The 22467-nt window shown below is 32.9% G+C and overlaps 1 protein-coding gene and 2 long non-coding RNA genes across 3 annotated transcripts; 1 reads left to right on the top strand and 2 right to left on the bottom strand.

Annotated features, from left to right (window-relative positions):
* Nucleotides 1–6009: 6009 nt before the first annotated feature.
* On the bottom strand, nucleotides 6010–16548 carry LOC135139766 (uncharacterized). Its single transcript, XR_010282194.1, has 2 exons — nucleotides 15347–16548; nucleotides 6010–6534 (listed from the first exon to the last, which is right to left on the bottom strand). It is a non-coding gene; the product is annotated as an uncharacterized LOC135139766 (long non-coding RNA).
* Nucleotides 16549–16900: 352 nt separating this feature from the next.
* LOC135139798 (uncharacterized) lies at nucleotides 16901–17624 on the bottom strand. Its single transcript, XR_010282200.1, has 2 exons — nucleotides 17510–17624; nucleotides 16901–17446 (listed from the first exon to the last, which is right to left on the bottom strand). It is a non-coding gene; the product is annotated as an uncharacterized LOC135139798 (long non-coding RNA).
* A 2157-nt stretch (nucleotides 17625–19781) lies between these two features.
* Nucleotides 19782–21919, top strand: LOC135139764 (moesin/ezrin/radixin homolog 1-like). Its single transcript, XM_064070096.1, has 6 exons — nucleotides 19782–20023; nucleotides 20076–20344; nucleotides 20394–20624; nucleotides 20676–20936; nucleotides 20996–21545; nucleotides 21606–21919. Exons 1-6 carry the CDS (start codon nucleotides 19844–19846, stop codon nucleotides 21768–21770), a joined length of 1656 nt encoding a protein of 551 aa, XP_063926166.1. The 5' UTR covers nucleotides 19782–19843; the 3' UTR covers nucleotides 21771–21919.
* Nucleotides 21920–22467: the final 548 nt, after the last annotated feature.

Raw genomic sequence — 22467 nt, 5'->3', positions numbered from 1 at the left:
ACTGGGGGTTAAAAATGCTCCAATCAAGTCAAAACTCGATATTTCCTAATTTCTCAATACGAAGATTGTTTATACAAAATTTCAACCCGTTCGGAGATATCGTTGAAAACTACCCCCAAAACAACCTTGCAGACTGGGGATTAAAAATGCTCCAATCAAGTCAAAACTCGACATGTGCTTATTTCTCAATACGAAGATTGTTGGCACAAAATTTCAAGCCGTTCGGAGAAACCCTTAAAAATCACCCCCAAAACAACCTTGCAGACTGGGGGTTAAAAATGCTCCAATCAAGTCAAAACTCGATATTTCTTAATTTCTCAATACGAAGATTGTTGACACAAAATTTCAACCCGTTCGGAAAAATCGTTAAAAACTACCCCCAAAACAAGCTTGCAGACTGGGGCTTAAAAATACTCTAATCAAGTCAAAATTTAACAATCGCTAGTTTTTCAATACGAGGATTATCGGTACAAAAATTTCAGCCTATTCGAAGAAACCCTTAAAAATCACCCCCAAAACAACCTTGCAGACTGGGGATTAAAAATGCTTCAATCAAAGCAAAACTCGACAGTTGCTTATTTCTCAATACAAAGATTGTTGATACAAAATTTCAAGCCGTTCGGAGAAACCCTTAAAAATCACCCCCAAAACAACCTTGCAGACTGGGGGTTAAAAATGCTCCAATCAAGTCGGAACTCGATATTTCTTAATTTCTCAATACGAAGATTGTTGATACAAAATTTCAGCCTATTCGAAAAAAACCCTCAAAAATCACCCCCAAAACAACCTTGCAGACTGGGGATTAAAAATGCTTCAATCAAAGCAAAACTTGACAGTCGCTTATTTCTCAATACAAAGATTGTTGATACAGAATTTCAAGCCGTTCGGGGAAACCCTTAAAAATCACCCCCAAAACAACCTTGCAGACTGGGGGTTAAAAATGCTCCAATCAAGTCGGAACTCGATATTTCTTAATTTCTCAATACGAAGATTGTTGATACAAAATTTCAGCCTATTCGAAAAAACCCTCAAAAATCACCCCCAAAACAACCTTGCAGACTGGGGATTAAAAATGCTTCAATCAAAGCAAAACTTGACAGTCGCTTATTTCTCAATACAAAGATTGTTGATACAAAATTTCAAGCCGTTCGGGGAAACCCTTAAAAATCACCCCCAAAACAACCTTGCAGACTGGGGGTTAAAAATGCTCCAATCACGTCGGAACTCGATATTTCTTAATTTCTCAATACGAAGATTGTTGATACAAAATTTCAGCCTATCCGAAAAAACGCTCAAAAATCACCCCCAAAACAACCTTGCAGACTGGGGATTAAAAATGCTCCAATGAAGTCAAAATTTTATATTCGCTAGTTTATCAATATGGGGATTATCGATACGAAATCTCAGCCTATTTGAAGAAACCCTCAAGAATCACCCCCAAAACAACCTTGCAGGCTGGGGATTAAAAATACTCCAATCAAGTCAAAACTCGACATTTGCTTATTTCTCAATACGAAAATTGTTGGCACAAAATTTTAACCCGTTCGCAAAGACCCTTAAAAACTACCCCCAGACAGACTTGCAGACTGGGGGTAAAAAATACTTCAATCAAGTCAAAACTCGAGATTTGCTTATTCCTCAATACGAAGATTGTTGATGCAAATTTTCAACCCTTTTGGAGAAACCGTTAAAACCTACTCCCAAAACAACCTTGAAGACTGGGCCTTAAAAAATGGTTCTTCCAGGTCCTCCGAGAAACTGGTTGTTCCAGTGGCGTGCTCGAAAGCGTTTGCGGGATACTAGGCATAAAACAAAAATAATTTCATAAGAAAGCATATAAAAGCAGCAGCAGCAAATTTACTTGAGTTTTTAATTGGTTAAGATTCGTTGCTACGGTCGTTGTGTTATCTCCACCTTTGCGCGAACCGAGCTAATTCCTACAATAATTAATCACCTAATGATCTTAATATGCATTGTTAATTATGAAAAATATTGTTTTGTTACCTTTTATAACTGTATTTTAATGTATATACACTGAGCGGCAAAAAACCTGCCACACTGTAAAATTTCGCGGAACCAAACTTTAGAAATTGTTAATATAACTAGTGATCGTTGTTTTATTAAAGAACCATTCACTGTTGACACATGATGTATAAATTAGCAACAAAAAAGAAGACAAACAAACGCAGAATTAAATTTAATTTAACAAAATAACAGAAACAGAGCGACAATTTGGGAGACGTCTGTAAGAGTTAACGGCATTATTTTCGCGTGAAAACGTTTATTAACTGCCAAACTTATAATCAAATGATGAAAAACACTGTTTACAACAACAGCCTCCTTTATTATTTTAATTAAGAAAATATCCTAGTTGGTCTGTTTCTGTTATTTTGTTAAATTAAATTAAATTTTGGGTTTATTTGTCTTCTTTTTTTTGTTAATTTGTAGATCATGTGTCAACAGTTTATAAATAAGGTATGTAGTGCCATTGGAAAGATTAAAATCATGTATACTTTCAAATTCTATATTTTTTTTCTCGAATTTTCACATCTATATCGTTATTTCCATCTAAGAATTTAATTTATCAATACAACTAAAATTTCCCTAAATACATGCACTCAACTAGATTAGTCTTAACTGTAGTCGTCTTTACTTTTACTAAGATTTTCCAATTCTATGTCACTTTTACCGCTAGTACGTAAAAGAGTTTTGAGAAAAATTTACATATACTCCTATCTTTTTTTGAACTTAAAATGCAATCGAATCAAGTTACATTTGCAACAGCGTAACCAAACAAACTTTCTTATTTCCCATTTTATACAATTTATGTCATAGATTTATGTCAATTAACGCTTAAACAATGTCATACAAAACAGAGTTGCAAAGAGCCATATACCAGTTAGTTACCCAAGTATCTAAAAGTGAAATTGTGAATATATTTTGGACCAAATATATTACACGCGCAACTATATACAGAACAATTAAAGACTGCGAGGTAGCAATATCACAATAAGTTTAGAAAGATTAAAAAGAAAGACAAGAGCCTGGAACATCAACAAGAAGATTGGCTCGATTGTTTAGAGTTCCTATACAATAGTTTCTAGAGAAATAGGCAAAAACAACTTAAAATACAGCAAAAGAGCTAAATGTTCAAAACATACAGCATCGCAGTTAGAGAGAATTCTTAGATGTTGCCGGCTATTGAGAATTCATCATTTTCTGGACAATCGTGTGTTTTACATTTGCCCATTCAGAGATGGAAGGTAACGATGGATTTTATACAAACAATATAGAAGAAATTAAAAGTAAAATTTAAGTCGAAGGCAAAATTTGAAGATAAAATTTTGGTTTGATGGGCTATATCTTCGGCCGGCGTTTCAGCACAATTCATTGGCCGTACTAAAGGTGACGCGGTCAATACATAACAATATATGGGAACACCATAATAACGACGATGTAATATTTTGGCCAAATTTAGCAAGTTGCCATTATACTAGAATGTCCAGGGATTGGTTAGAAAGCAATAATATAAGTTTTGTACTTAAGAAAAGGTAATCCCCCCATAGTGCCCCCAGTGCGAACAATCGAAAACAAAATTTGGGGAATACTAAGTAGAAAGGTTTACAACAACGGCTGGGAAGCCAATTTAGAAGAACAATTAAAAAGAACAATTTACCAGACAGTTAGAGAAATGGACGTGGACACCATCCAAAGGCTGTAAGACCTACATATGAAGACAATTTTGCGTCGTATTGAATATAACGAATCTTTATTTGTTTTCCCATTAATAATAATAATTAATTAAGAAATTAGCATATTTCTGGGTTCTTTTTGAAATTCAAATAAAATTAAGTTTGAGCTTTCTATTATTATTAATTTAAATTTTTTCTCAAAACGTTTTTTTTTACGTTAGGTTTCTCGGAAAATGTCTCTAATTTTCTTTAAAATATCTTTAAGATTTTGTTTCCTCTGAATTTTAAATTTTCTCTTTTGGACACCACTAACTTTGTATTTTTTGACTGATGATGAAAGTTTAATTATATCTCAAAGAACTCAAAAGCAGCATATAGTATGTACTGAATGAACCAAGTTAACAACAAAAATGACGTGTAAAAACGCACAAAAAATGAGAGATTGGACGAAAAAATGCCCAACTTATGCATTCTTACATAGTAGCAACAATTATCTAACAGCGATAAACATGAACTCAAATTATCACAATTCACGTATCTGTAACAAATACTCCTATATGTATTCGTAATTTATATATTTTTTAAATTTAAATATAAATAAATTAATTAATAATTAACAATAAAATAATAAAAAAATAAATTAATGTCAAATTTTGACTTGAGTATTTTTATATATATATATTATATTTTTAAGCCCTAGTCTGCAAGGTTGTTTTAGGGGTAGTTTTTAACGGTTTCTCCGAACAGGTTGAAATTTTGTATTAACAATCTTCGTATCGAGAAATAAGCAAATATCGAGTTTTAACTAGATTGGAGCATTTTTAACCCCCAGTCTGCAAGGTTGTTTTAGGGGTGATTTTTGAGGGTTTCTCCGAATGGGCTGAAATTTTGCATCAATAATCCTCGTATTGAAAAACTAGGGATTGTCAAAGTTTAACTTGATCAGAGTATTTTTAAGCCCCAGTCTGCAAGGTTGTTTTGGGGGTAGTTTTTAACGGTTTCTCCGAACGGGTTGAAATTTTGTGTCAATAATCTTCGTATTGAGAAATAAACAAATATCGAGTTTTGATTTGATTGAAGCATTTTTTACCCCCAGTCTGCAAGGTTGTTTTGGGGATGATTTTTGAGGGTTTCTCCGAATGGGGTGAAATTTTGCATCAATAATCCTCGTATTGAAGAACTAGCGAATGTCAAAATTTAACTTGATTAGAGTATTTTTAAGTGCCAGTCTGCAAGGTTGTTTTGGGGGTAGTTTTTAACGGTTTCTCCGATCGGGTTGAAATTTTGTGTTAATAATCTTCGTATTGAGAAATAAACAACTGTTGAGTTTCAACTTGATTGGAGCATTTTTAACCCCCAGTCTGCAAGATAAACTGTGGTCTGCAAATTAGAAACGCCTCAAATCAGTATAGGCACGTTGTGTAGTTCTAGAATCTCAGGTCAGGTTAGGTCAATTTTAAAAGCAATTGTCAACGAATGTCATTATTATTTTGATCTCTGTATTCGTAATGATAATAAGTCTTGCTTGAACGCCGTTTTTTTCCGACTCAGTAGTGGGTCTTAAATGTGATTAAAATATATGTAAAACTCCATATTTTTCAGCGCCTATTTTTAGATGTATTTATACAAAATTTCTAAATATTATTGAACATTTACTTGCGAAGAGAACATTTTTATCTAAAAAGTAGTGGTAATTTACGATTATGACTTAAGTAAGTATACTTGAGAGTTAAATTATTTGATCGGTGGTATATTGTCAATCCTAATCAAACTAAATAAAAAATAGGTAGTAATATTTATCAAATGTTTTATTTTGCGTTGAATTTTTGCAGTCAAACTACATTTAATAGCAAGATACTTTTATAATGATTAATGACGCACAATTTTATAAAAATAATCATGCAAACAGTGGCCTCTTCGAGAGAAAAAGTTACGAGCCGCAATTGCATGATTATATTATATGCGTATGTTTCAATACATAAGATTTTGCTCAATAAAATTGTGTGATGACGTCATCAAATTTGTAGCAGAGACAGATAAACCACCTTGGACAGGTACAGTGTTAATGTTAATGATAACAGTGGGTACTGTGTGTTTACAGGATTTTAGTAAAATGAGACAAGTTTTTGATTTAATATAAATACCACATTAGGTAGTAAAATACAATAAATTGCTTCATTTTTGAGACACTGTAGTAACAATTAACAATTCTAAAATATAGGAATGTATGAAGAAACTCTAAGAATCATTCTAATCTGAACACTTCAAATGAGATTAACTGTACAAAATTTTGAGATTAATTTTAGAAAAAAATCAGTTAGATCTGAAAAATATTTATTTTAGTCTACATTTTAACAAAACATATAAAATCTCGGCGTTTCTTTCTGCAACAGAAAGTACACATAATTCACAATATATTAATATTTACATGCTATATGGCTAGGTTATGGTACGTACAGTCTTATTAGCTTATTACCTCACTTATATTACCGATGCCGAGCACTTCTTATTATAAACATCTTTGGGCCTTGTGCAAAATATTTTCTGATTTAAAGTTCTTTAACATTATTAACCAATTATACTACACTTGTTTCGGTGGGTTGGTTTGATAGATGCATGATATATTTAAGGGAAATAGATTCTCTTCTACATTTCTGTCGATGATTGTTCTTTGGTGGACGCGGAGGACAGCAAATGTGTCGAAATACTCGAGCATAACATAATAGTAGAACAATGATGACGATACTCCCAAGTACTGTGATCAGCACTGTCTCCAGATATTCCGGAACGTGCATATCGCTAGCATTTTTACAAAGTTGCTGGTGCTCCTCGACGATCGGACCTGAAAACAGTACAACGTACCTAAGTATATCAGTTTCAATTTTGCGTTAAGGAAAAAGAAATTATTTTGTACATTTGTTGCTGGGAAAGTAATACGCATTTTTATGCTGGAAATGTTCTTCGTTTACGTTTTAAGGTGAGTTTAACGATTCTACGTAGTTCGTTGGCTTGTTATTGCGCTAAAATAAGATTTTAAATATTTATAAAGATCTTCTATTTAAATGTTGTATATTCATATTTTTATTTCGATAGCAATAGTTAAGGGAAGCATTGTAAGATGGTCATTTTAGCTATGTCTGATTTAATGTTTTCTTGAAGTTTCACATATTATAGAAATATCAAAATGCAAGTTTCATGTTTTTTCCCGTACCGATCCGATAATTTGAAATTTTGGGAGCATTTTACAGTTATTGTCTTTAAGAATGTTATTTTATTAAGAACGGCTCATCCTATTTTTCTTAAAATTTGGGAGTACAGTAGGTACTGTTATTGTTAGTATTATATTGTCCCTATCCAGATTGATGTGTTCTTCCTAAAACACAAAATCACAAAATTGCATTTAAAAAAAAACTTATTTAAAACATACTCTATTTGGGAGTATTATAAAAAAAATCGTAAAATTAAATTTTAAAATATATGTATCTAATAAAGTGGATTTATTTATTTTTTAAGTCAGGGGTGAGGGAAGTTGCTTAAATAACTACCAGACCAATTTTCTAAATTTTGATATTATATGAAGCAAGTTCTCAAAGGATCGTATTCAATGCCATTAATTTTTTTTAGATATGTCATAGTTTTGATACATCTATACGTAATCGGTTCCAGATTTATAACGGGAGAAAGCTGACTTTAAAATTGTATTGTAGGTATATGTATAGAGACTGTCCCATTAAAAACTAACAGTAGAACATATCCAGATTTTCCGAAAAATTATAAAATTTAATTTTCCGAATTATATATTTTTTTATAAATGAACAGCAAAAAGAACTGCTGTGAAGGTAATTAATTTAGAGTGCTTTTTAAAAATTTTATCAGTTTTTAAATTATTGAATTATATTGAATGGAGATCGAAGTTTATCTACGGTAGCCTTTCTTGCCTAACATTGATCCAAATTAATGACATTACGGGTTATTATATTTCTCAATTGAAAAATAAATCTTATTTATCCCGGTTACGTCTTCGTCGCACTAGAACAGCGTCTATTTGATTCAAGTCATGTACAAAAGTCGTACAATGAATTCTGATTTAGCTTGCGTAATTTCTATATTTGTTCTTAATTATTTCTCTTAGGGTGAGATTGAAATCTGTGAAGAAGAAGAGGTTACGACGAAATCAACCCTAAAGATATTCTCTTGACAGCAAGATGCTCATTTGCTCGAATTTAACAGTATAATTATAAAATATTGAGGTTTGTTTCACTTTGTGCAACAGTAGCTAGTACATCTCGGCAATCGCAACTGTGTAATCGTATTTCGGCAAATAATTCGATAATAATAACGACAAACTGTTATTAGAGCAAATACCTACTGGAACGCATAATTATGAAATCGTGAGATCATATATATCGAGTTTGCGATTCGGATAGTAAAACAGCCGTTATAAATGGATTAATCAAACACTTACTGCGAGATATTTCTGCTTTTGAATAGCGCATGTAGAACTGTCGTCATCAATCATAATTGCATAAAGTGGGATAGTGAGAAACGAAGATTTACTTTTGTGATAGGAAAAAATAGTCGGAGACCAAACATTTTCCAGAGATAAAAGTTAGGTGCTAGAGAGCAAATTTTTAGCTGTAATTTTTATTAAAAAATTGCTTGAAAACGTGAATAATTAATTTACTCCGAAATGGCTTTATCGTTCGCAAGATATTTTTTTTGAGACTGTCAGGTGGCGCTTATAAGTCTCAGTTAATATGAGAACTATTACAGCATGTTAATATTAATAATGTTATGGATGATGTAATATATAAATGCCTTTTAAGACGCTCTATTTTAGAGAGTAAATGAAATGTGGGCTTGTGTATCTTATTTCCATCGTAATGCATTGTTCAATCCTAAATTAATGCTGAGTAAATATTGCGGTTTTCTTTAGTTTAGTTTTGCGTAATATGTATGAACATTTCAGTCGCCTGTTCAAAATAAGAAACCTAGTGTTAGTGAGATGTAATGTGGTGACCTATGTGTTTACCTTTGATTTGCCGAAAGATCGTACGAAACAAAATAGGTGGACAGCGATTAAAGAATGCGAAAAATAAGACCTCGAACGTTGTTTATTTTGTTGACAATTTCATTAGCGGGTATCATTACTTAATGATAGAAGTCTTGCCTGAATGCTGGTCATTTCCAAGTCAGTCTTATAACAACAATAACGTGAAATACAATTTTCGTTGATTCACTTCTGTGTGTTGCGTTAGTATCTGATCATAGCGAATTGTTTATTGTTTTGTTGGTTCAGAATATCGTGTTTAAAATTTTTGAGACAACTATGGAATTCACTTGTATTTTCCTCATTTTCTAAATAAATTCACTTGTTCGATATGTAACGTGAAAGCGTAATTTTTTAGGGCATCGTCCGGCAATTTCCTTTCCATGTCTTGTTTATGCATGTTATCTGAATATTTAGTGTAGGTAAAGTTCATAAAAATGAAAGAAAGCAAAGTGGAGGAATTTCGATTAATAAGGGGGTAAAGCTTTTACGAGCGTATTCTGTTTTGTAGTCACTTCAGATAGTCGGCTAGTGGTTTGCGGTCATAAATAATAATTCTCTGGTGTCAAACTTCTGTATTTCCGAAACTCTCCAGCCTTTGTTATAAAAGTAGCTGTGGTTTTGTGAGGATCTATAATTCTATTCTATAGTATGTGTAATATCCTTGCAACTAAATGAAATACAATTAGTTCAATTTCTATATGATGCATTTTTATTTTTACGAACCCACCAACGAAATCGCTTGGCGGTTTGCCTTTTTTTTATAAGTTGAGTAGCATGATGTATTTTAGAAGTTAAATGTATGCAGGGACTTCGATGCTTCTTGACTGTAATTAATAAAGTTGTCCGTTTTCAACTTCCAACTAATCACGTAATCTGAAACTTTGTCTACATTTTATGAAATGGGGTGTAGGTGCTCGAAAGCTTCAGTCAATTTTTCAGACCACAGCAAGACGCTTTTAGACGGTTCTTTTATTGTACGCATTTTTTGCGACGACACATCTACCGTCAAGCCTTCCATGTCACTGCTGAACCGTAGAACGATTAGATTAAGTCTACCGGGAAGCACTCTTCACTGTTCAATGAGTTTAGTGATGACCATACTTTATGTGTACGTTGAATAGGGTTTATAGTTTATATGTATACCTAATAGTCGCATGATTTATGAGGGTTCTTTTTTGTAAGACATAAATATAATAAGAATTAATAATAATAAAATGTCTTATCATCATTATTTCTTTTCAGTATACACGATAGATTTTAGGCTCACAACTTGAGTGATGAAAACGGTATAGCATTCAAACAAAATGTCACAAAAAAAATTGGAAGTATAAGTGCAACAAATCCCGCTTCTTTGAAAAATTATAAAATTTGATTTTGCGATTTTTGTTTTGTGATATCCTCTATAAAGTAAAAATAAACCAACGGCATAAATAACACCCTCGCAACCTTAGATCATATAATAAATAGATATTATATGATCTAAGCTCGCAACCCCTGCGTCGTGGAAGCGCTAATTCCAAGGGGACACCGTACAAGTACAGACAACGTAAGATATTTTTAAAGCAGATAACCCACGGGAAAAATGACCTCTCAGCAATAATAACATGTTTAACTTCGAGTGTTTATGTTCATACGTCATAAGAATGTCATGTAGAAATTTGTTTGATTTGAATGAGTTTGTCTTCTCAAAACAGAGGACTAAAATTATTAATTAAGCCACAACCGAACAAAATGTTCTGAATGTTATTATTATAACTCTTATTTTATCATTATTAAATAAAGACGTGCGTATTCTCACATTTTCGAGAAAATAGGGTGACTCGTTCTTAATTTGATAAATAAAAAATTTGTGATGACCTCATTACATAGGTAATACTAGTCACAGCGCGAAAGAAAAAAGAACGTGCGACCGCTGGTCCGTGTGCTGAGACCTAAGCTGTAAGACTATGGACGGTTATTTCCAAAGTTAGTGGTATAATGTTATTATAGGTACTGTGTTAATTTTTTTGAGAAAATTTCTATGTTTAGGGAAGAAACTCAAAGCGGATTCGTACACTACAAGTATAGCAGTATATTGTTGTATAACATTTAAATCATTTTAAAATAGAATTCTTTGAAACGCCGTCATCAAATTGTTGGTGGGAACGATTACCCAAATTTTTGTTAGTGTTTTACGATCTACATGATATTCTTAATATACATACAAAGTTTGACAACAGTCGGTCCAGTAGTTTCGGAGATTATAAGACTACAATAAAACGGACAGACAGACTACAGGCAAACGGAAACGGGAGACCAGTTTTTTCGTACATGTAGCTGGCAAGTCGCCCGATGGACTCGATTACTATACTTCCTTAGCTTACGCCGTGAAATTGTTATTGGATATGATTAGGCAATCTTTGGTTAGCGTTTTACCATCTACAGCGCATTCCTAAAATATACACGTATAAAATTTGCCGACAATTGGTTCAGCAGTTTTTAGTCACACTGTTACATACATAATACCTCGAAATGCATCTTTAATGTGTTTTTAGTGTTTTAATTAAGTTCTACTTTGTGTACCTCTTCATGTTGCTGAAGAGGATCAAAGGTGATTTATTTCCAGAATTAACATTTCCCAATCTTGTGTCCTATACAAACACATTTAAAACGGAGAGCCGATGTCTGAAATTTAAAATATTTCTCACCACGAACGTGAACACTTCAACAGTAAACGCTCTAAATTAAAAAGAAACAAACACGGACGAGTTTAATAAGATTAAATCTGATTATAAATTTATATATAGTTTTTGATTTATTTTTGCTGACGACTGCTAATTTCTTTCGTATGCATTTTTGTAGATATTGTATCAATATATGTATACTTCTACAAATTTATTTAAAAAGATCACACTATTCGGTGGAGGATATGTAATTTTTGCGAAAGATAATTAGCGTATGTTGTCGGCACCATATTAAATACGGAAGCAAAAAAATTAGTTAAAGGAGTTTATTTCGACAGAACTTCTCTGCGTATAAAGTATAGTCGAACACATACAGTTTAAAAATTATAAAATTTAATTTTTTGCAAATTGATTTTTTAATGATAAACCAAAAGTTAAAATAAAGATATGTGTGATTGTTAAAGTATAGGTAATGGAATATGCTATGCGTGTGTTTCAAGTGAGTTTTTTTATTACAAAATTTTGTGATGACGTTATCAACATTTTATCAACGACACATATATCACTTTGAATAAGTGCATTTTTTTTTCTGATAATAATAATCTGCATGATTAAGGTAATACCACAACACGGATTCATAGATTACACATGCAGGAGTATGTTTTTCATACAATTTAGTTAATACTCATTCGGCAAAATTGTAAGGTGACGTCATTTTTAAATGTTGTTATTCCATTTTATTATTTTTTTTTTTCAAAAATCCGGGTAAAAATTCAACAGGGATTCATAAACCACAAATGAGAAGGGTCTTATTTTATAAAATGGAAATAATATTAGATAGTGTTGTATATTTTGGAGATGACGTCATCCCATTGTATATAAAAGACAATCGATCCAGTAGTTTGAAAAAAAGTTCACTACATGTATCAAATTTTTTATTGAAAAGTACGCCCTGATGTGTTCCCGGAAATTGTTATGGATGAGAGGAAATGGAAGTTTTCTGGGAATACATTCAGAAACTATAGTAATAGTAATTATCTAAAAACAAAATATAGAAAAAAAAGAAATGAACCTCCTTTTATTTGCACACTAACGAAATAAAAAATGTATGGCCAAGATCTCTGTTCCGTGTCGACCAAAATAATAGGGAAACATCTGGCAGCCTCTTTAAATTAATCATCCGTAATACACTTATCTATCGATTGCTTTTCGAATTTGCAATCATTTATTTATAAATGGTCCCTATTTCAGTCCGGATAATTTTCTTTTGTGGCGTACAAAATACAAATATTGTTCTAGAAAAAAAGTAAACGAAGTAAATTTATTTGAAGAAACGGGAGCAGCGCAGTAACTGTCCATTAAAGTTTGTCAATTTAGAGAGGCGTTAATCGAGCATTTTCCATCGAGAATACAAAGCGCATTGAAGCACAGTTTTCTCAACTTGTTTGGCTGCAAATTAGTTTACTCGTCCTTTGCGAATTACTCCTTCAAATATTGTCACGTTCGTGCTTACATGAAAATCCACGAAAATTGACTTTTTCTAATCGAATGTCACTGTTGATATGAGACTATGTTGCGTTTACCGGGGAGTTACGACGGCTGCGGGAAAGTGAAAAAGGAAAGTCAGATGGGAACATAAAAGCAGAGGATAGCTTCGATACATGACATATGTGTATATAACGAACCTGATGTGAACAAGCGCAGTTTAAAATAATTTCCGGTGATCGTTTGTAATAAAATTAATTTAATAAAAATTGGTCGAAGGGGGCGTGTTTGTGTGGACAATTTGAAACATGTATATTTAAAGCAGATAACCAATGGGAGAAATTGTAGATATTTTTAATTTCTCGGTGTGCTATAATAATATAACGTTTATTCCCATAACACCTAAAACACAAAATATTTGCCGACGTGTTTCGCCAACCGCATTAGCATTATCTAGACAAACGTTACATTATTATAGCGCACCGAGCGATCAGGAAGATTCCTTAAGACACAATGAATAATTTTCCCCCTACTTTAAAAATTAAATTTACACTCAGTGCGACCATTCCCGTGAAAGATAATGGACGGAATCAACAATTTTTTTTTGTCGCAATTGAGTAAAGAAAGCAAGAATGCGGTCGCCTTTCGTTTTTAAAGCATCACTTCAAAGTTAATAAGAGGGTAATACTGTTTCTGAGATATCAGAGAATCATTATTACTTAAGTGTGGAATAAAAATTTAGTAACTCATAAAATAATGTAACGATCAATAAAATACCTAATAAAATGGCGATATTAAGTGAGCCGATTAAAAATCGTTTGGGTTATGCTTCTGCCAGCGAGAGAAAAATCGTTTTTGGAGATTTGTTCTTTCTACGATTTGTTTACAAATAGCAATTATTATTTTACGTGGTCGAAAGAAGTTTCAAATTTACAAAATAATTTTAGGCAAAATATGATACGAGTTTAAAAAATAGAAACAATTCATAACAAACAATTTTCTGAGGCAAATCGAAGGAAATTATTGTAACAGTGTAATTTTGACGAATATTTAATGTTTTCATGATTTTTCAGAGCTTAGAGCAAATACAAAATAAATTATTCTATTCATGCAAATGTAAAAAATGTTAATGCAATGATAAATCACAAGTATAGACTCATCATATTTTGCACAGTTTAGATAATATTTTGAGACGTCATCAATTTTAGAGATACGTTTGATTAAAAATTTACCATGCCTTCAATAACTTCAAAATGTCTGCAAGATTTCAAGGCATTCGGCTTTGCAGTTCTTGATTTAATCAATAAAATAAATTGAGTCATTTTTTTTTGCATCACCCTGTATAAGCAAATCGAAAAAATATTAATACAAATGTAATCATTGCAAAAGTGTCCGGTATACTTTATTGAGCGATAAAAAAAGCAAAATAAGGATGGGAAACGATAATGCAAACAAAACTCAGGCGGCAGCTCTTTGTGCAGGTGGTTGCCTGGCTGCAAGACATAATTAGTGGCACGCCCGGCAGTGGGCAGTTTTGAATTTTGCACAATCTCGAGATTATATGTGTCAACAAACGGTCAATCGAAGACGAAATCGTATTTTTGTAATAACAAAATAAAAAAAAATACATTTTATTTTGCGTTTCATTTAGGCCAGAAGGGGCTCCTTAACTTCGGGGGCCTGTTGGTCCAGCATAACAAGCATATCTGCTGTAAATATATTTTACAATGTCCATACTTGTGCAGAAACGGTTTATACGGATATGCTTGTGATGCAGGACCATGGCCTTCGTCAGTCGTTTTATGTCATGGTAACAGTTGTAAAGCCAAATATTTGCATGGCAGATGATAGTAATGCTGGGCTTATGTAGATACATTCTCGCTGCAGTAACAATCGTCAATAAAATAACTTGAATGAATTTACAAAATTTACCTATATATAATAAAGCTGTATTACTTACTGTACACGCTTTTGGTAAAAAGTGTGCGATATCGTTCGCTTTGTCAAATGTTACGTAATATTGAAAATATGTATAAATAAACAGTCTTATACAGTAACTTGTTATTACAAGATTACAAGATTTCCCATTAAACTTTCATAAGTTCCTAAGGCCCTACTTTTCACTTAGAATTGACCTAACTTGGTTAATTGCATTTTCGAACTAATTCAAATTACTTATAAGTAGAAGTATTAGACCCCGAGATCTCAACCGCCTACATTTCCTAATAAACGCAATTAAAATGAAGTATCATCGGATCATCACAGATTCATCTTTTGCAATCAGTAAAGAAATTCTTACAAACCAACGCGGTGGGAATTAAAAATGCACACTGAATAATTATTTTTTTAATTAAAAAAATGTATATGTTTCTATTTGAAAAAAAGTCCAAGGTGAAACTGGAAATAAAAAACTGGGACGTAAATCTGTCCAGAACAAATCTCTTCCAACTTACTCTATCAGCTGAATTATTGTAGGAAAAAAGCACAAATTTTAATAACGCGTTGGTTCCAATCAGTGCGTGTGTGCAAACACGCATAAGCACTCGTAGAAACTCCACCAACAAGAGCAACGTCGATTACGGAACTGGCGCGGGGTTGAAACGACGACGACGACGACGACGACGGCGGCGGCGGCTACGCTTGGTACTTGAAAACGTTCGGCATCTCTCGTTTTCCCGATGCTTTATTCGCCCTAATCCAAACATCTTCATCGTAATTTTATTTCAACTAGTGAACGCTACTGGTTGCAGTCGTGCCGATATTTATGTTGTTCTTTCATAGTCACGAATTTGATTACAGAGGAGATAAATTATAGCTTTATTTTTGTAGGATAGGGTTGTATTTGGTGATTTTAACTGATTTCTTTAGCTACTAATTCATAAGTTTGTTATTTCTTGTGTTACTAAAAATATTTTCAAAATTTTGAAAAGCATTTTTGCTTCCCGAGCGTAAGCGAAGTATTGTAATCGAGCCCGTCGGCGGACTCTCTACTTTTACGTTTTATCGACCAATGATGATACATCACAAGTATATACTCATCATGTTTTGTATATTTTGGATAGGATTTACTCGGCAAAATTTTGTGATGACGTCATCAATTTTTTGGGAGGGGATAAATGACTTAACGATTTACCATGATTACGATAACCGTAAAATATTTACGAGATTTCAGAGCATTCGGTTTTACAGTTTCAAAGCTATATTGCAAAATATTGTTCTTCAGTTTTGAATTTTTTCTAAATATTCTGGATGTCTGGGGAGAAAATTCGACACGGATTCACACACCACAAGTGCAGGAGTATCTTATTTTATAAAATTTCAAAAAAGTTTTTATTATAAATTTTGGAGATGACATCATCCTAATTGGTGGTGAGGATGATTAGCCAAATTTTAGTTAGCATCATCTAGATGGTATTCCTAATATACATACCAAATTTGACAATAATCGATCCAGTAGTTGAGGAGATTACTTGTCTAATAAAAATGGATACAGACACCAGACAGACAGACAGACAGACAGACAGGCAGACAGACGGAAACGGGAGACCACTTTTTTCGTAATCTAGAGGTCATGACACGTCGAGAAAATATGAAAGTGGAAATTCGGCCAATGGACTTGATTACTATACTTTCTTAGCTTACGCTCGGGAAGTAAAAATGTAGTATAGTTTAGGAAATATCGTTGTACTTACCCTATAAAATTTTATTGACAATAATGAGACGGACAGTCTTACAATAGCAAGAGATATTTACAACTTAAAGTTGTCGCGTGGCGGTCATCCCCAGATGTTAGAAAGCGGAATAATTCAGATCCGGACAGAGACCATCGTTACTCACAAACAAAAATGACCATTATTTTATGAGTACAACTACCTATTAAATGTTCTCCGACAAATTCGGGTGGACGGGTGTGAGCCATAAATATTTCTTACCATTGTACTACTATCCGCCTCGTTATTGTCAATAAAATTTTATAGGGTACAACGATATTTCCTAAACTATAATAATAAACAAAATCAAGATATATTCGTAAACCACAAGTACAGAAGTATATTGTTTCATACAAAATCGGTAATGTTAATTATGCAACATAATGAGCGGGCGTCATCAAATTGTTGCTGGATGTTATGCGGCCCTTGTGCTTGAGAAGGAAATCCTGTGTAAATAAGTTTAACGATTTATTTGTACTATATATATGCTCGATATATCTCTTAGTGTCAATTATTATTAATCAGACTGATCAATCTAATTTTACCTGCATGTGATTGTTGGCTATGCAACTCTTTCATTACAGCACTTTACTAAATTAAATTTATACCTCTCTTGTTTTGTTTGATTTGAGCTTGTTTGTGTTCGTACATGGTAAATTATAAAGTCAACATTCCAGCCTTTTCCCAGGAAGCCTCCATATTAAAAAACTGCGTCTTTTTTGTCGGGATGCCAACAGTTGGAACCGCTCCTCTCGAGGCAATAAAAATCGACCTGATTGTATTTTCCGAGCCGACGCACCCAGCTTCATCAGTGTGAATTCCAGCATTTCATACCTCACAAAACTAAAATCCAAATTTATTCTCTTATAAGATTCTGAGTGCGGATTCCTTAGCAAGGGTTATTACTCGTATTTGAAGGGCACACCAGAATTTTCATGAAATGCTTGAAGGTTGAATTATAAATCAATTTAAGTTTTATTTTATCTGTAAACTGCTATAATGTATTTCGACACTTTATTGTATCAACCTGGAATGGAATTATAATTTAGGCGTACCATTTGCGATCGCTTGTACTTACTTTAAATGGTCAGTCACTAACCTGGTTTGCCGACATTCAAGCAAGATTTTTGGAGTTTTAACTCCTTTCTTTTCGTATTATAGAACACGTACACGACGCGCGCCGGAATAGGATGTCGGTTCGACTTACGAGTTCGAACTCGGTGTCGGTGTTTTCCACAATATTATTACAATAATTAATTATGATATTTCTATATGATAAATAAATAAAATGAATGACAGATCATACTTATCAAAAAACACACGAACGAAGTCATTCTCATTGACATTGCTGTTCCTAACACAAACAACATTATTCAAACATACCACACCAAGATTTCAAAATATCTACATTTATCGATAGAAATGAAATCCATGTTGAGTCTTAAAAAAATTTCAATTCTACCCCTAGTTATTTCTAATGTAGGTGTAGTTCCAAATAGCTTAGTTGAGAATTTAAAGTCTTTGCATTTGAATGATTCAATAATTATCAAAATTCAAAAAGCTGTTTTGTTAGGAACATGTTATATTGTTCGTAAGTTTCTTGAACAGTCTGATCATGTCAGTCAGATTAGATTAGCACCAGTAGGTCAGAGTAGTGTAGGTCACTTTCCAAGTGATGCGCGGATAAATGGTCGGTAGTTACGTTAGATTTTTGGGGATGGGGTGAGATTAGAGAATAATAGCAGACTAATTTGTATGCTGTAATTCTAGAATCTCGAAAGTTGTTCTGTTAATCTAATCAATGCATATCATTACTTGGTCTTAGTACCCGTAATGATAGAAGTCTTGCCTGAATGCCGGTCATTTCCGGGTCAGTGGTGGGTCTTAACACCCATAAAAAAGTATATTGTATAATAAACAACAATTGACAATACATGGATATTTACTTTATTTAATCCAGTTATCATCATTAATCGGCATATTGTCAAAAAATACAAATGCAACATATTTTTGGTTTTTATTATTTTTTAAAGGAAAATTAATGACTTGGCCGCGTATATGTGTTTAATTTATGTAAATTGACAACGCAGAGTTAAAACTCCATCCGTGCATCCCTGGGTCGACGTGCTCTTTTTATTATATTTATAATTTAAGACCAGGGTAGTCATATCCATTGATACAACTGATGACAAAATGAAACGACGAACGTTCGAGATTTTAGAACTAAGTAGGTACATACTGGCATACTGATTTGTTTGCTATCGTTTATTCTCTAACTTCATCATACCCTTGCGAGTTTTCTCAAAATATTTATCGATTTCTGAAAACGCTGGATTAGTTTAATTAATGTTAAAGGAATCTGCAGTATTTATGCATAATAATTTATTTCATCAGTACGTAAAATCAATCGCAGTATACACTCACATTCCTAGAAATTTTAGTACCTACATATTATCATTAAACCGATAAAGATATTTCGATTAGTACTTACCTATTTGCTATATTAAGCAATTACTTATTGCAAAAAATATGTCATAATTTACTTGAAGCATGTTTCAAAACCTTGAAATATGGATATAGATAATTCTCGATAAGAATTATACATACTTTTCTATTACCCACCCACTTTTGATTCTATCAGTTCATGTAGAAAGTAAATACGTACAATTTTTAGATAGCCATGTCACCATTTCAGACTTTTAATTGTTCAATATTTGGATTGTCACTGTTAGCGGAACTAAGTATATCAAACACAAACATACCAGAAAGCGATAAATTTACGCTGAAATTTACTCAGCTGTATTTCCAGTTATGCAGAACTTTTCTTTATAAAATATAAGTTCTTGGAAAATGTACCATATAAAAATGACAAATGATGTTTAAGCAAATTATTCTTATTGTAAAAATTGGATCGAAACAAAACTGCGTATCAAACGATAAAAATATGTACATCAGATTAATTAAACTAATGGAGCATATAAATGACCATTGTATTCGAAGTTTTCAGTACAATAAGCTTGAAGACAAATAAATGCATGTCTTTAAACGTGGAAACTATTCTAATACTTACTTCTAAAAAAAAAATATTTTAAATATAGATAGAAAACAGGCACCAGAAATAAATAGTTGCTTACTTATTTATCTTATCTACCTATAAAATATTTTCGATAAGAATACTTTTCGCTGTGTTCGTGATGAAACAGTGTGAAACTTAGCTGCGTTAATTTTTCGGTCGTCAAAATGAAAGTTATTGTACGGTCAGCAATTTCGGAATGTGAACTTAACGCATTACCAAAAACCTCCATTAGAGAAATTTTCGATTTAATGTGCAAAAATTTACTAATCTTTGAAAAATGGTACTTTGGGTTAATGTATAGAGGTTCCGATTTTGAACAAATATGGGTTGATGGATCAAAGAAGGTATTTACTACTAGTATTACCTACGTAATAACCTTAAATTCTGACTTTACAGAGCCTCAAAGATTTCAAAACAGTCGTGGAAAAATTATCCTTTAAGGTTAAGTACTTCCCAGAGGATGTTGGCGAAGAATTAATCGAAAAATCTACAATAGAGTTATTTTTCGCGCAAGTCAAGAGTGATATTTACAGAGACGAAATCTATTGTCCCGCGGATACCTGTGCTCTTTTAGCCTCGTATGCGTTGCAAGCAAAATTTGGCGATTATGAAAGTGACGAAAACAAGAAATGGTCTGCTCAAATCAAAAAACTGATTCCAGAAAGGTATTTTTTTTACATACCAAAACTTAATTACCATTGTATTTTTCATTAGAGTGCTCAATCAGCACAAAATCGATGATTCGGTATGGGAAGAAAGTATAATAACAATGTGGCAGAAACATAAAGGACTAGACGAAGAAGATGCGATGATGGAATACCTAAAATTAACTCAAAATTTAGAAATGTATGGGGTTAGTTTTTTCAAAATTAGAAACAGGAAAGGCACAGATTTACTTTTGGGTGTTACCGCTCTGGGTATTGATATATACAAACCGGAAGACAAGTGAGAATATAATATTTCATATTCATAATTATTGGAGGTTTATTGTTTTAGACTGAATCCTCAAATATCCTTCCCATGGGCGGAAATTAAGAATTTAAAATTTAAGGATCGCAAGTTTATCATAAAACCAACTGATAAGACCGCCCAAGACTTCATATTTTTCACAACTGATCCAAAAATTAGTAAACTAATCCTGAATTTAGGAATTGGAAATCATGCGTTATACGTTAAAAGAAGAAAACCAGAAAGCACAGAAATTACAAGAATGAAGGAAAGAGCTCAAGAAATGAGAAAGAATCGAGAAGCACAAAAGTATTTTCTTTATTATTAATATTATTATTATTAAAATAGTTTTTAATTATTAATCGTAGGTTGAAGTTGAATAAAGAAAGATCGGCAAGAGAAGAAGTTGAGAGACGTGAAACTCAGTATAAACTTCTTATAGAGACAATGAAAGAGGAAATGGAAAAAAACAAAGCAAGCTTGTTAGAAGCTCAGAACACCATCCAAAAACTTCAGCAACAACTAGAAGAACTTCAAAAAGCCAAGGAAGAATTAGAGAAGCAGCAAATGGAGTTGAAAGAAATGATGGAGCGTCTGGAACAAAGTAAAAATCTGGAAGCCACTGAACGGCAAAAGCTTGAAGAAGAGATATCAGCGAAGCAACTAGAAGTGCAGCGAATACAAGACGAAGTCACCGCAAAAGATGAAGAAGCTAAGCGTTTACAAGAACAAGTGGACGAGGCGCGTAAACGAGAAGAAGAAATGAGGCAACAAGAAGAGGAACGAAGACAACGTGAACTTGAGGAAGCTGCCAAGCAAAAAGTTGAAGAACAGGAACTAGAAGAGGTGCCAGAAGGAGCCGATACGGCTTTACCAGAACTTGCTGACGTTAATGATCAATTGCGTGAACAACTAAGGGTTAGTGCTGTGGTATTTATGTAAATAACGTTTAGGAGAAAATTTTGTGTCTTTTTGTAGATTTTGCAAATGAAATTAAATGAAACGCGTGAACAAACTTTGGACACAGATTTAGATAAGATTCATCGTGTCAATTTAGCCGAAGGGAGAAACAAGTACAAAACGTTGGCTGAAATTCGTCGAGGAAATACGGTCCGACGAGTAGAAATGTTCGAGAACCTGTAGATAGCTTGGAAGTTGTTTAATTAAAAAATAATATTTCTTCATGTGAATCGTTATGTTTATGCAATTTTCATTAAACATTTTTTCATACTTATTAACATTTATTAAATCAGATCAATAAATATTTTAAATAAAAAAAATGAACACCTTAATCATGCAGTTTTATTATGCATAGTTGATCAGTTTAGCTCTATGATAAAGCCACAAAGGTCCTCCGAGTTTTAAGGCTTATTCAGTTTTCACGTTTCTTCAATCTTTAATCTTTATTGATCATTCTACAGGTAAAAACCGCGTTACAGAGATCAAAGTATACAACATAAAATATATACAATAACACAATAAAATGATAGGGTATACATACCTAATAGAGACAACAGAACGTTTCACGTTTCAATAACACTTAAAGCGGCACAAGCATGATTTAAAATCGAATTTATTGAGTCATGGTGTAAATCACAATCTTGACAAAGGACGTTGTATGTGGACATCAATACTGCTACTGGAGCTTTGACAGCTACATTGGTACGGCTGTAAGAGAGCTTGAACAACGGAGCATAACGCAGTCCAGGACGAGGAACATTAAACCGAAGGGAACCCAAGATAAAAGGCAATCAATTTTACCATGAGCTAACTTATATAGGAAACGCAAGACTGTTAACATTCTTCGAGTTTCTAGAGAAGAAAATTGAAATCTATTCAA

Source organism: Zophobas morio, unplaced genomic scaffold, assembly GCF_036711695.1.
Source record: "Zophobas morio isolate AGI-343-1 ecotype UQ-CSIRO unplaced genomic scaffold, CSIRO_AGI_Zmor_V1 ptg000033l, whole genome shotgun sequence".
Classification (NCBI taxonomy): Eukaryota; Metazoa; Arthropoda; class Insecta; order Coleoptera; family Tenebrionidae; genus Zophobas; species Zophobas morio.
This window is presented reverse-complemented; position numbering and strand designations above follow the sequence as displayed.

Excerpts from the sequence above, each read along its gene's own strand:
- LOC135139764 (XM_064070096.1), top strand. The coding sequence starts at position 19,844 with ATGAAAGTTATTGTACGGTCAGCAATTTCGGAATGTGAACTTAACGCA. Across the intron at positions 20,937-20,995 it reads AAGAATCGAGAAGCACAAAA|GTTGAAGTTGAATAAAGAAA; the intron begins GTATTTTCTTTA and ends TATTAATCGTAG. Across the intron at positions 21,546-21,605 it reads AATTGCGTGAACAACTAAGG|ATTTTGCAAATGAAATTAAA; the intron begins GTTAGTGCTGTG and ends GTCTTTTTGTAG.